Below are 13874 nucleotides of genomic sequence, written 5' to 3'. Positions count from 1 at the left end.
CGTCTTGTCCTCCTGTCTTCCCTTGTGTCATGTTAACCCTATTCCCCTGTTCCATCTGGATGGTAGTTGCTGTTTTAGGGCAGCATGTGGCTCAGGAGGTCGAGCGGATCATTATTGGATGAATGACACTTACAGTCAAACTCGAAGTTCTTTAAATGCTCATCTTAATAGAAAGGCACCTTATAAGTAGAAAGACACATAGTAATATGCAGAGATGGGCAGTAGCGCGTTACTGTAATCTGATTACTTTTTCAGGTAATGATAAAGTAAGGGATTACTATTGCAAAAACGGTAATTAGATTACCGTTACTTTCCCGTAGGAACGCTGCGTTACTGCGTTACTAAAACCGTGATTTTTTGCGAGAATGTCCCATGACAGTGACGTAAGCGAGTGCGACGTTCGTGACAACAGCTGTGTGCAGATCAACAATGGATCACATATCGATTGTGGGAGAGAGTATGAGCGTGCAGCGTTTAAAGCGTGGAAGTACTGACCTTACTTTGAGTTTGATTCCATAAAAAGTGACAAAAACATTAGTGTCCGTTGTGCGTGTGAAGAAAACTTCTTTTTAAAGCGAAAAAAAACCCCTAAACTTCCAAGCAAGCATCGAGTGCGCTACGATGTGATGGGAAACTCACAGAGAAACTCGCGGATTCTTCCACTGACCGCTGCGGCACACCTGCACCAGGGCAAACCTCCGCCTACGCCACTCCTGCTTTACAGGTGAAAATAGAACAACAGGACCGCTAGTCTTTGATGTTATTTATTTTCTGCTGTGTTTTACTTGCATCTATTTGAAAGAGTGAGTGTAAACACAAAAAATATATAATTATTTTATGTGCTGGAATGTGCAGAAATTAGGTTTAAATGTTAAACTAATTTCACCAAGTCAGAGAATGTTGCATATAATTACATTTTTGCTTGATGCATAAAGTTAAAAGGTTAAACCTAATAAAACAAGTTTTAAAAAGAGACTTTTCCATTTGATTACATTTTGTATGATGGATTATGCAGAAAAATAGAATTGGGCTGAAAGATCTATCGCTTTATCACCTACTCAGGTTGTAAATCGTGTTTTTAAAAAGTAACTAAGTAACTAAGTAATTAATTACTTTTGAAAATAAGTAATTAGTAAAGTAACGGGATTACTGTTTTTGGGAAGTAATCAGTAATTAGTTACTGATTACTTTTTTCAAGTAACTTGACCAACACTGGTAATATGTGAAGCCTTGTGTTTTTCAGAGTCACAATCTCGGTGTTTAGAAACCAGATGTGATGAGGTGGGGTGGATCTGACTGTGAAACCACACACGCATTACATAAAAACTGGTCAGTCACAAGTTTTTTAGCCAATGAGCATAACTTGGATAAACTCTGCATGACCAAGACTTACAAACTTGAAATAATTTTTCATTCATTCATTTAATATGATTAAAATGAATCACTGAGACTTAGTGGTTCATTTCAAACGGGAAAGTGTTTTCACAGGTCAAGTTAAAGAGCCGTTTTCCCATTGACTTTATAAGGACTGAAGGCCGTTTCCCAACACCTGCTTACAAACAGTCACAGATTGGTGAAGGTTTCCAAATTGACACTTTCAGCTGCTCCCTTATCCACAAAGGATATCCACAGTATGTTTAATTTGGCAGATATTATACATGAATTGCTTTTCCTGATACAACCCCAAAGTGCATTATGTCTCCTTCTGTGCCTGGGGCTGAACTAAGGACCTTTGTAGGCAAATGTGCTATTTGCCAATAACTGCTAATTTATTTCCAACACTATGCAAGCCAAGCAGCTGGGTCATTTACCATTATTGGTATGACATTTTAAAGTTAAGGGTGTCATGTCAGACGTCAGCTTTATCCGTTTTTCCTGCATAAGATTTATTTTGTTTTGTGCAATCCACTTTGATAAAGTGATGTGTAAATCTGCACTTATTGACTAACTACACTTAAACTTACGAACACCTGGTGCAACTGGTCTATGGATTCCATTTTGAGAGAATATATAAATAATAATCATTTCATGTGTGTCCAGTGTACATAATATCTGGTGACACTTTTCCATCACCACAACATGCAGACGTTTATCCCTTGTGTTGTCACACCTCTCTCTATTCAGTCCAGTCCATCCAGCCATCCTCTTCATCATCACAGCACACCACCTCAGCACCAGTCACACCACAGGAGGCAATAACATATGTAACATATGATATTTTTGTGTTTGTATTATTCAGTGTTTCCATCTTAAAATATGCTCCACAGATTCCAGTGTCTTCTTTATGCTCCACGGTTAACTCCTCATATAAAAGAGTTCAGTAATAACTCAGCTGTTTTCCCTGGTGCGCATATAACTCCATGTAAACATTTTAACCCCTCTTCTCTTCTCTTCTCCCTCCTAGTCCAAACTCAAGAATTGTGAATATATGTTCTCATATAAGGTAAGCTTTCATATGGTTTTGGCATATGAAGCTTATGTCATTCATTATGCGTCTTCAAGCCTGTGCAACCTCGCTTTTCTCAGCTTGTGGGTCTCTGGCAGTCGTTCTTCCCCTTGAGAGGAGAACCAACAGAACATGTCACATTTGCATGATGGCTTTTGCCAGGTTTTTTCTAAACCTGGATTGCTGTACCTGGCTGACTTTAAAAGCTCCGTTTTGAGTATTTGAATTTACTGTTGGCGTGATATTGTGAGACTCTCTGTTTTGTAACCTGTAGCAGAAATTAGGTGAGTAAAAGGTTTGCAAATCTTCTAACCTTTGTTGAGATATCAAGTGCATCATCTGAAGGGACTGAGAAGCTCTATGCTATGAAGGCATTGACTGTGGCTGAACAACATCAAACACCAAAGAAAACATACTAAACTATATTTTATGTTTGGACCTGCCTGATGAGTGGTGTATGCATAAACGCAGCAGAAATTATATATACTGTATTTTGTAGGTTTTTGCTTGTTGCAGATGACTGGAGACATTATTCATTAATTTTTTTTTGCAAAGATTGCAGACCTGAATTGAAACATGTTGTGGAATCAGCTGTGCTTGTGCTTGTATGCTGTGGCCCAGTTCCATACTATGCGCTAATACTGAGCAAATATGCAGGGTTTACGCTGCGTTCACATGGTGAAAGTGACAAAATACTCGTCTCAATTTTCAGTGCTGTATTTGAGTGTGCAGAACTATTGTGCTTGTCCCTATTTTATGTCACATACAGTGCTGTGCAAAAGTCTTGAGCCACCTGTATTTTCTTTCTATTTTGCTTCCAGGGAGCCAGACTTTCATGTAATATTTTACAAGTGGTGTTGAGCATTTGGGAGAAAACTTTTAGATCAAATTTTGTACACCTAGGTGAAGTCAGTGACTTTGCATCTTGTGTCACAGATCATATCATTTAAAACTGCATGTACTAAAAGTCATGCATAGTCCACATTTGCTCTGATTAATAATTTTCTTCACTACAAATTACCAAATAAATGGATGAAATTCCAATCACCTGTATTTTGTGTTTAGTGATCATTTTCAGAATGCAGTATCCTTTTATTGCTACTGTAATGATAGCATGCCTTTAAACTCTTGTATACTGTGCAGAAAGACATACAAAGACAGTGTATACTATGGAACTGGGACAAACTGGGTTGGCATTGCATTCAGAAGCCATCCTGAGCACCCTCTTTCCCTCTTTAGAGCTTGTGGTTCTCTCCATTGAGTTTTATTTGCTTTTCTCTGCTCACCCTATTGCTCTTCAGCTTTTCTCCTTCATCTTCCCCTCTCTATTTTTCACTCTCCACATATGTCTCTGTGCCTCACAGCAATATTCTAAGATAGTTTTTCTCCCTGTCCCTTAGGAGGCTTCACCTTCTATGAACTCATGCAACGTGGAGTGCCCCTACATCTGATTGACAAGTATATGACCGAGTCGAAGGTTGTTGAGCAAGAGAAGTAAAAACTGAGCACAGTGCAATAAGACATTTTTGGCTTGCAAACATCTGATGCCACTAGTTACCCTGTTCTCTCAACTGCTGAGGTCAGCAGCCTGCAGGTGGATGGAGGGAAGATGGGACAGGTGGGTGGGTGTGAGGGAGGGTATACCAGTCCGGTGTGGTATGCTGTGTGCAGCTTTGGAGCTAGTTACCATGAGAAAAAAAAAAGCCAGTTCATCTTCTTTATCACTCTGTTATGTTTGAAAGACTCAGCTCAGATGCATGTTGGCAGTGTTTTGGTTCTAGCTTTAATAAGGAATTGTAGTGTGAAAAAAACAAGCTCATGGTGCACAACCAGTGACACACAGCTAGAGTATTTTCATGTGGATTTTTGTCAGGAGTGCTTTTTGAAGGTGGCTGATTACTTCTGGGCTCTGAAAGATTTAGTTTGATGTTTAAAGGGTGTCAGTGAACTAATACGTGGCAAGAAAAGTGAGAACAGACTTGAGTAATGTTGGACAAATGAATGTTTTCACTTTTCTGATATGAATCACATTAACATTTCACTTTTTCTGTTGAGTTAGTAAGACAATATAGAGATTTACACAAAGTCCATACATGTCATTAAACTTTTGAATTCTTGGATTCATACTGGACTGAGGTTTGATTGGGATTAAAACATGTGTGCATGCCTTTACCTTTGTAATTACAACCTGTGGACAACAATAAAAGACACTTTAAAAAATAGTATGTCTGTTGTTGATTTCTGTACTCTTGTGTTGTAGGAATTAATCTTCTTTTCTAGTCTGTGACAGATTCACTGTGTAATTGACCTCATTAATTCATTTTAGTCATATTTATTTCTTTTGCAAACCAGAAATAGCATGAGGGTTTGTGGAATGAGTCATGTATGTGAGATCTGGAAAATATGTTCTGACATATGGAAGGTCTTATGTTTGAATATACTGACTTGACCATATAAACAGGGGGGTAGTTAAAGGAGACCTACTGTGGTGCTCAAAAGTTGACACAGAGTATTGACACAGGTATTGACACAGAATAACCCATTTTTTTAATGGCAAATCTCATAAAACCATAGTTTATTCACAATAGAATATAGAAAACATTAAATATTGAAACTGAGAAAATGTGCCATCTGAAGACGAAAAAAACCAAACACCCACTTTTATGGCAAAACAAATCTTAAAAAGCCGGGACAGGGCTATGTTTCACCCTCTGCTTTTAAGAACAGTCTGAACACTGAAGAAAACAGTTGCTGGAGTTTTGGGAGAGGATTTATTCCCATGCATGTCTGATAAAGGCAGGCCTGGGTCTTTTCTGTTGTATTTTTCATTTCATTATGCTCCAAATGTCTGTAGGCCGGTTCAGCACCTGCTCTCGTCTACTACAAAGCTCTGCTATTGTCTTAGATGCAGTATGTGGTTTAGCATTGTCTTGCTGAAAATCCAAGACCTTTTCTGAAAAGAAAAACTGTCTAGATGGGAGCATAATGTTGTTCTAAAACCTGTATATACCTTTCCCCAGTGGAGACACCTGGGGAACACAGCTGATTAGAATCTAACTAATGAAACGAGGGAAAGCAAACTCGCCATAATGCATATGAGACAAGGGAGTCGAAGTAAATTAAAAACAGGAAGTAATGAAGACCCAGACTAAGACATGTGACGTTGACACAGGGAAAATGTAAACAAATGCCAAGGTGTGACTAACTGGGAAGAAAAGGCTCACTTGATATATAAATATATATATATATAGAGAGAGAGATCATTATTTTTGTGAATAATTTTAATAAACAAACTTAGATCCAACAACCAAATGCAAGGGAAATTTATTAGGAGATTCATTTATTGTGAACCCAAACATATCATAAACAGCTACAGGAGGTATTCTTCAAATTAAGAGTATAGGTATGACACAGGTATTTGTTACACCTGTTATAGTCAGTTATAGTCATGTAAACAATCCAATCTCTGTGAACATAAAGAATCAAATCCCTCTAATGCAGCAAATTAAACCCTTGAGTTAATAACTTAGAAACTATGATTATTAGCCCAAGTACCATAAACAGACCTAGAGAATGTAGGCTAATATTTCTGATTGTTTTTATCATTTGATGTGCGATCTATTTACAAATCCACACTTTTCAAAGCTTAGTAAAAACACAACTCATGTTTACCTTATTTTTTCTTTTAAATTTACATTAGTTAATCTTTAAAAGAACAACATGATTCCAGGTGTTTTTTCTTCTAAAATTAACTATTAACTAAATTAAATAAATGTAACTCTTTTTTTTATCTAACTTTAGCTTTTAGTTTAGAACTAACAAAGTGAGCAAGAAGCACAAGGAGAACAGCTACACTAAGGCAGGTCAAATATGATATGATATTTTAAATGTTTGTGTGGTACTTTCTATATGTTAATGATACCACCTACACTTTTAAGAATCATCGTTTCTAAGTTATAAGGCTTAACCTACATGAATGAGGTAATTATGGGCCTAAATGCATCTGCCAGTCATACAATATGTGCTTAGGTTTGCTTATATTTTAGCAGGTTTATGAGCCAACCAGATGGTTATTATCACAGTGTTATACACTCTTAGGCGCAGGCTATGTGCATTTAAACTTCCCGGTAGATAGCCACGATATCCCTTCCGGACATTCGCTTCCTGCCGAGACGCACCTCGGCCAGAAACGTATAGACATCCACAGCGCTTGGTTCCGCTGTGAAAATGGCCTCTGCTGCTCGTCTACCCTAGACATACCAGATGAGCTGCTGCTGTCTCCTGGAGTCGGCCAACCCTGTCTGAAACACCACCCGGGAATATCAGGGAGTTTTTGCGGTACTCAGAGGAGTGACGAGGCAGAAAAATAATGCCACATTTCCTGTGGCCAGAGCCGTTGTCACCCGCTCAACTAAAGCGGCTGGAGGAGCATAAATACAGCGCCTCCGGTAGATCCCTATTTGAGCCGCCGTGTCAGATCTACTGGAACTGGCTCGTCCAGCAGATACCGACATGGATCGCACCAAATACACTGACTATTGTTGGACTGCTGGTTAATGTCCTCTCCACGTTGGTGCTTGTGTATTATTGTCCCACGGCAACAGAAGAGGTGAGTATAGCGACTGGGGCTAAAGTTTCAAATGTCTACCCATCTCTGCTATGAAAAGACCGTCCTCCATTTAGAAAATGCGTAGGCTAAAGATACACCGCAACCTGTAAGACCCAGATAGCTCAACAAATAGGATTGATTATATTTACTGAGTCCATTGGGGATACTTACTAATTCGGCAAACATTTGAGCTTCACAGCTGCTTGTATTTTAACGTCATATCTACCTTATAGATGGGGCCGTGGTGCTAGCTAACGCCGCAGGCGCTGTATTTTTTGGACTGTTCTGTAGTGTCAAACAGCTAAATTTAAATTTGGTAGTGTAAGCCGAAGTAAGCTTGGAGTCCGTCTCCAGGTTTTTCAGGAAAACCTTTTTTGCTCTTTTTTTAAACCCAAGCATGGCCACAAGCAAGCCGAGACGCTTTAAAGGGGGTTTTAATCGTATTAGGGACGACGTGGACAAGAATAACTGATATATCGGCGGTCATGTGACTTTAGAAAGTTGAAAGGCCTCATGTGACGCAGTGCTGTTTGTGTCAAAACAGCAATTTGTTTCATTGTTTCACTTAAAGCCACTATCTATCAGAGAAGAGGCGAATCATTTAGCAGCCATTTATTGGTAATTAAGAATTAAAATATAAAAGGGGGCGGGAGGGTGTCTAGCCCTTAACCAGACAAAAATATACTTATTTAAATGAGTATGCTGATTTTGAAACGCCTCTATATTATTCTGTAATCTAAGAATACTATAGAGAATGTGCCTTGCAGGTAGCAAGTTGACCTAGGGCACAGTAAACCTGTCTGTCCCTGCAGCAGTGGGTCCAGCTGCTCATGCACAGGTTGGTGAGTTAATCAGACTTGCGCCTTTGCTCGTTCTAACTATGACAACCTTGCACCTGAGTCAAAGTCCATGCACTCCCACTGACTCCACCAGTTTCATCTACTGTTATTATGCATTGATTGAGGCATACAGTGTACGCTTTTATTTATGGAGAGTTAAGAGTTAAGTCCCATCGCTGTGCAAACAAACACACATTCACAGGAATTCATCGGAGCCTATGGAAATGGGTCAGAGTTTTCCCTCAAGTTACTGCTGTGATAAACTTAAACAAGTAGTCCACAAGGCTTTTGGGACATGTGCTTCATCTCTGTTGAAACTCACTCTTTTTTTGTGTGTGGTTCTCTCTCTCTCAGTCACAGGCTTACACAAATGCTCTCTCTCTCTCTCACACACACACACACACACATTGTAGTTTTGCAAACATGCTATGTTGGCCAGCATTACTGTCCAGATGGTCCATAACCTCCACCCTAGTAAAGAGGAGCTGAACTGGTCTAGTCAGCTGGAGTCCCTCCTACTACACACTTCAGAGAGATGTAGCACATATGGCACATAAGTATTATTTAAATCCAACAGTGCACATGTGTATGAATTCAAAAGCTCTATAAAATCCAAAACAAACAACTTCTGAAAATCCAATACCTCAACAAGTTACACAACCCTCTCCTCCCCCCTCATATGAATAAGAATTAAAGTTGTGAAATACAGATATGATTAGTAGAGACCATCTTGTAATGTGGTCAACAACTGCAATTTTTAAGAATTATATGATTCTAGACCAGGGTGTTACAAATAAATGACAGATTGCGAAGGAAGTGGGGTGGGTCTAAAGTGGTCCCTTGGTCCCTGTGATTTTGCAGGGGGATTTTGCACAGATTAAAATTTGGCCTGTCTTATAAGAGCTCAATTGATTTGGACTCTAAGACTGATTGGTAGTACTCAAGATCTTTGTGACTACATGAGAATGACTGAAATATTCACCAGTTACCCACATTTTCTTTAGCTCTACAACTATCTGTATTTTAAGTAGCTTAAATAGACCAATTAGGTGATTATCTGTGTTGTAAGAATGGGTGTGTAACTGTCAGTCTCCCTCTCTCGTCCCTTACCTGGCTTCAGGCTCCATCATGGGCTTTCATCCTGTCGGCTCTGGGGCTGTTCATCTACCAGTCTCTAGATGCTATTGATGGGAAACAGGCCAGGAGGACAAACAGCAGCTCAGCCCTTGGTGAGCTCTTCGACCACGGCTGTGATGCAGTCTCCACAGGTAATCTCCTAAACCCTGAAGTCTGCTGCGTTTGATTGTAATAAACTGATTGTAGCATGTTAGTAAACAAAGCTTTGGCTTTAATTTCATTAACATGACTTTAATGTGCTTACCCCGGTGATTCTCTTTCAGTCTTTGTTGCTGTGGGAACGTGCATTTCATGTGGAATAGGACAATATCCAGACTGGACTTTCTTCTGTGGTTTTATTGGGATGTTTATGTTTTTCTGCGCCCACTGGCAGACCTATGTGTCCGGGACGCTCCGCTTTGGCCTGTAAGTCAAATATTTATTTTAAATGTATTTTTCTTTTAATATAAGAAAATGGTCATCGTTATTAGTTTGCAACACTGAATGATAAAATAACTTGAAGACAGTAAGCTAATTTGCCTGGCAAGCCACTTCCACTGGCAGGTCAACGTTACCCCAAAGACCGTTCAAGCCCCGTCCACATGCAAAGTGTTTAACTTGTCATGCATTGCTTTGCATGTGATAGTTGGTTGCTAGTAAACAGTCCAGGTTCCTGTTGCCTAAATAATCCTTCAGTGCATTTACCAACTCACATAGTCACGTGGGGAAAAAAGAGAGTTTCTAGGGCTCTAAGCAGTCCTTTGAAAAATTGAGTATACTCCATGATTCGGTAGCTTGTATAACCACCTTTAGCTTATTTTCCCCCCTTTTTTTATTCTGTGTGACCTCAGCAGTCTCTCACATTATTATGGCCCACTCTTCTTTACAATGATGCTTTAGTTCATTGAGATTTGTGGGCACATGTTTATGCACATCTCTCTTTAGGTCCCACCGCAGCATTTCAATTAGGTTGAGGTCTGGACTTCGTCATTAGAACATTTTATACTCTTATTTATCAATCATTCTGTTTTAGATTTGCTGCTGTGTCTGGGATATTTGTCCTGTTGCATGACCCAGTTTGGCCTAAGCTTTAGCTGTCGGACAGATGGCCTTGTATTTAATGCTTTTGTTATACAGAGGAGTTCATGGCTCACTCAGTGATCACAGGTCCTCTGGCTACAAACCAGCCCAAACCATCACCCTTACACCACCATGCCTGACAGTTGGTATGAGGTGTATGTGTTCCCCTGGAAGAGGAGAAAAGACCCACAGCCCATGTTGAATGGCTTGTTTTATGAGAACATCTAATTGTAGGATCCGGTCACACAGTGGCATTTAAAAATGCTGCAGTACCGATGCTGTTGTTAAACCTTCGCACTGTCACTTATCTCACACTTCCCTCATATGTTCTGCACAGGGTTGATGTCACAGAGGTGCAATTCGCCATCATAATCATGTATGTGATGTCAGCTTTCGGAGGCGTGAGCCTTTGGCAGTACACGGTAACTGAGAATCCATTTCTTCACACTCGCCTGCACAAATAGTGTACACACAGGGACACTTCCATTTCACCTCAAGTGTATAGTCAAACCTTTTTCTCCTTAGTTTTTACACCAGACAAACTAACTGAATCACTTCTTAGGCTTTAGTTGTCATGCTAGTCTTTAAATAGAATTTGTGTTTTACTTTTACTCTGTGCTGCCTTTGGAGGCTTGACTTAACATCACATGAGAGAAGTGAGAAGGTAAATATGGGTAGCTAAAGCCATGGCAACAGGTCATCTACTGGACATGATCTGGCTCAAAAAGCTGATGATGTCGCCCGCATTTGTTTGTGTTTTATTTGGATATATTTATTTATTTATTTGCTTTGCCCTCCCATCATGCTCAGCATGCTGCAGCTTTCATATAAGCACTTTTCTATTTTATAAGGAGAACGCTTCTTGTTTTCTCTTTATTTTGACCTCAATGTGTTCCCATAGTTGCCCATCATCGGACTGAAGCTGTATGCCTTCCCCGTCATGGGCATCATCGGGGGAGCCCTGTACTCCTGTTACAACTATTTCTATGTCATTTTGAATGGAGGGGTTGGCAAAAATGGCTCCACTGTGGCTGTAAGTTGTAAATACAGCATTATTTTAATATTTTAAAAAAATGTGTAAAGCGCAAAAACTAATCAATGTTTCTGCTCTTCAGGACACCAGCGTGCTGAGTCCCGGTTTGCACATCAGCCTCATCCTTACACTGGCCTTCATCATTTTCAAGAAGTCATCCAGCCACCTGTTTGAGCACCACCCCTGTTTGTACCTGCTCACCTTTGGAATGGTTATCGCCAAGATTTCCAACAAGCTGGTGGTACGTTGGTGTTCTCTTAATTGCCTGAATGAACTGTCACATATCTTCTTTTGTCTGTTTTTAACCCAGTGTTTAACCTGTGTTTTCTTTCTTTCTTGAATCTTCTCTGAAGATGGCACACATGACCAAGAGTGAGTTATACCTACCAGACCCAGCCTTTATTGGGCCTGGCCTCCTATTCCTCAACCAGTACTTTAACAGCTTCATTGACGAACACATAGTCCTCTGGATCGCCATGGTTAGTACTGATCTCACAGGTGTCTTTGTTTAAAATGCAGCCCCACCCTTTTTGTCACCTCTAAGTAGCCACATTCTTTGCTCTTCTACCTATATGTGTATATAGTTAATGCCTTAAATTATTTTCCTTGCATACTTTATTTAGTTGAGAGCTTTTCATTATAATGATAACAATAGAGAAATAAGATTGGAGCGTAGTGCCTTGATATACTTGTAGGACTTGTCAGCGTTGATGACTAATACGCACACAGTTAAATCAACTTCTCATAAGCACAGCGGCTTTCATTTCTGTCTGTGGGACTCTTATCTCTGCTAGTTGCCATCTAATCATTATAGTTGTGGTTCAAAGAGCACAAAGTTTCTACAATGCAAGTGAGATGACTTGTGATAAACCTTCCTTTGACACCCATGACTCGTGTTGTATCTCACACGCTGTTGCAAACCCCTACAGGGTTTCCAGCTGATCAGCTTTGAAAGGATAAATACAGTTTAAAAACTTTACACTTCAAAAGAACTTTACAGCCATGTTCTCTGCTATAAATGGTAATCTTTTGTCAGTGTGACGGCCGAGATGGTGCGCTGATATTCACTCAGAGTCAACAAATATATTAATAGCTGATGGGAAACCACCATTTGAATTTGGAGCCAGCGTAGGTGTGCAAACACGTTTTCCTCATTTGACACTGACATGCCACACTAGGGAGGGCAAAAGTATTACTAATGTCAGTAATCACATCCCGGTATTACAGATTCTGGCTTACTGGTTTTCCTTATAGCAATACTTATTGTCCATCTAAACATGCGTGTTAGGATCATTTTATAAATAATAGCCATCCATGACAACAAGAAAATCTGTGATTGCATAAACAGGAAGCAGGAAGTTGGTTACTTAGTTTTCAAAGTGTGTGTCAGTCCTTCAGCCCTCAACAACCAGAAGCTTGTGCGTGTCTCGGGGTATGGCAGTGAACCGCTTTACTTTTTAAATGGAGGAAAGGAAACTGCTACAAAACTAAAGATTTCCATGTAAATTACTTCCTTGCGGTATCTAGTGGCTGTTCTTGTATCATCCTTTGTGGTACCATTTAATGATGCTGTCTGTTAGGGACCTGTATTGCATCTGAAATTAGTATATCACCTAACATAGTACGTCTTTATTATTTTTGCTCCAGGTCCTCTCCAGTGTGGATTTGATACGCTACTGCACGGGCGTGTGTCTCCAGATCGCCTCCCACCTGCGCATCCACGTCTTTAGCATCACAACGCCGAGCCAGCTGCACCGCGACTGACGGTTTGCCCGGCGGGAGGAGGCGGGAGGGGACGCAGATCTCTTCCCGCTCCTGAAAGCAGACAGCGACCACGATGACGAGGAGAAACCCTCGACCTCGAGCCATTGCAGCCTTGACAAAGTAACCACTTCAGATTAAAACTCACACCCACTAAGAGGAAAGCTAAAACTACCGTGATACAAAAAAAGAAGGAAAAAAAAAACAACCAAGCATGGATCTGTTGAATGAAAAATTAACCCAAGTTTCCCTTGAAAACCCAGTTGCCTGATGAAGTCTTTCAGATTTTAATTTCAAGGTAAATGCATGTTGTTAGATTTAATTTTTTGAACATCATTTGGCACTTCCAGCTTATTCAACACAAAATACCAAAAAAAAATAAAAATCTTTTAATAGGTATTTTTTAGCTTGGGCAAATATCAAAGCATTTAAGTGAGCTTTAAATATGGAGACATGTTCCTCATGGATTGTTGTACAATTAACTAAACACATAAATATGACAATCACGAGTGACAATTTAAGTAAAATTTCTTTGATATCTGCTGAATCTGAATCAAATACCTGTTAAGAGTTTTCTTAATGACTTGTTTTAATTTGTTAAATGAAATAAGACTGAATTTGATACAAATTAGGGCTTTAAAGAAACTTTTTTTTAAAATAAACTTATAGACCTTAAAATAATTTCCAATAAGGTTTCCAATTTGGACCGGCAGGTTGTCAGCAAGCTGCATCGAAGGGTAACGATCGTGTGTTAATGCTGAAAATGATGACGTGTCTAAAGTTAGGCCGATCTCACAAACCCCACTGCAGTTGTTTTTTTTGTTTTTTGTTTTTGTTTCGACTCATCTCATCCTGCAGTCGTGGAAAACAATCCTTAAAAACATCTTCTCCGGCCTCTGGAGCACCGTCGACCGATGAAGCGTCAACACTCGGCTTGTTCTGCTTTCTCTGTTCTTCTCCCTGAAGGGCTAATGATTTTGTGTGATTGTA

General features: G+C 39.8%; 2 protein-coding genes across 14 annotated transcripts in view; both read left to right on the top strand.

Moving 5' to 3' along the window:
* The window catches only part of mybpc1 (myosin binding protein C1), a 35896-nt gene extending 31228 nt beyond the window's left edge, over positions 1-4668 (top strand). For 12 of the 13 annotated variants that reach the window (XM_013912861.1, XM_013912859.1, XM_013912858.1 and 9 more), the window contains one exon: positions 3847-4668. In XM_013912861.1, coding sequence (XP_013768315.1) covers positions 3847-3944 — 98 coding nt within the window. In that variant the 3' untranslated portion in view covers positions 3945-4668. Of the gene's footprint in view, positions 1-2404; positions 2444-3846 lie in introns of all 13 variants that reach the window. The other variant, XM_013912854.1, reaches the window with a different exon arrangement.
* A 1939-nt stretch (positions 4669-6607) lies between these two features.
* chpt1 (choline phosphotransferase 1) lies at positions 6608-13711 on the top strand. Its single transcript, XM_005740780.1, has 8 exons — positions 6608-7055; positions 9015-9162; positions 9295-9436; positions 10428-10512; positions 10992-11123; positions 11206-11364; positions 11477-11602; positions 12771-13711. Exons 1-8 carry the CDS (start codon positions 6816-6818, stop codon positions 12885-12887), a joined length of 1149 nt encoding a protein of 382 aa, XP_005740837.1. The 5' UTR covers positions 6608-6815; the 3' UTR covers positions 12888-13711.
* Positions 13712-13874: the final 163 nt, after the last annotated feature.

This window comes from Pundamilia nyererei, unplaced genomic scaffold (genome assembly GCF_000239375.1).
Source record: "Pundamilia nyererei isolate P.nyererei 1_Seehausen unplaced genomic scaffold, PunNye1.0 scaffold00104, whole genome shotgun sequence".
In the NCBI taxonomy this organism is placed as follows: domain Eukaryota; kingdom Metazoa; phylum Chordata; class Actinopteri; order Cichliformes; family Cichlidae; genus Pundamilia; species Pundamilia nyererei.
The sequence above is the reverse complement of the archived record's forward strand: the minus strand, read 5'-3'. Positions and strand labels throughout refer to the sequence as shown.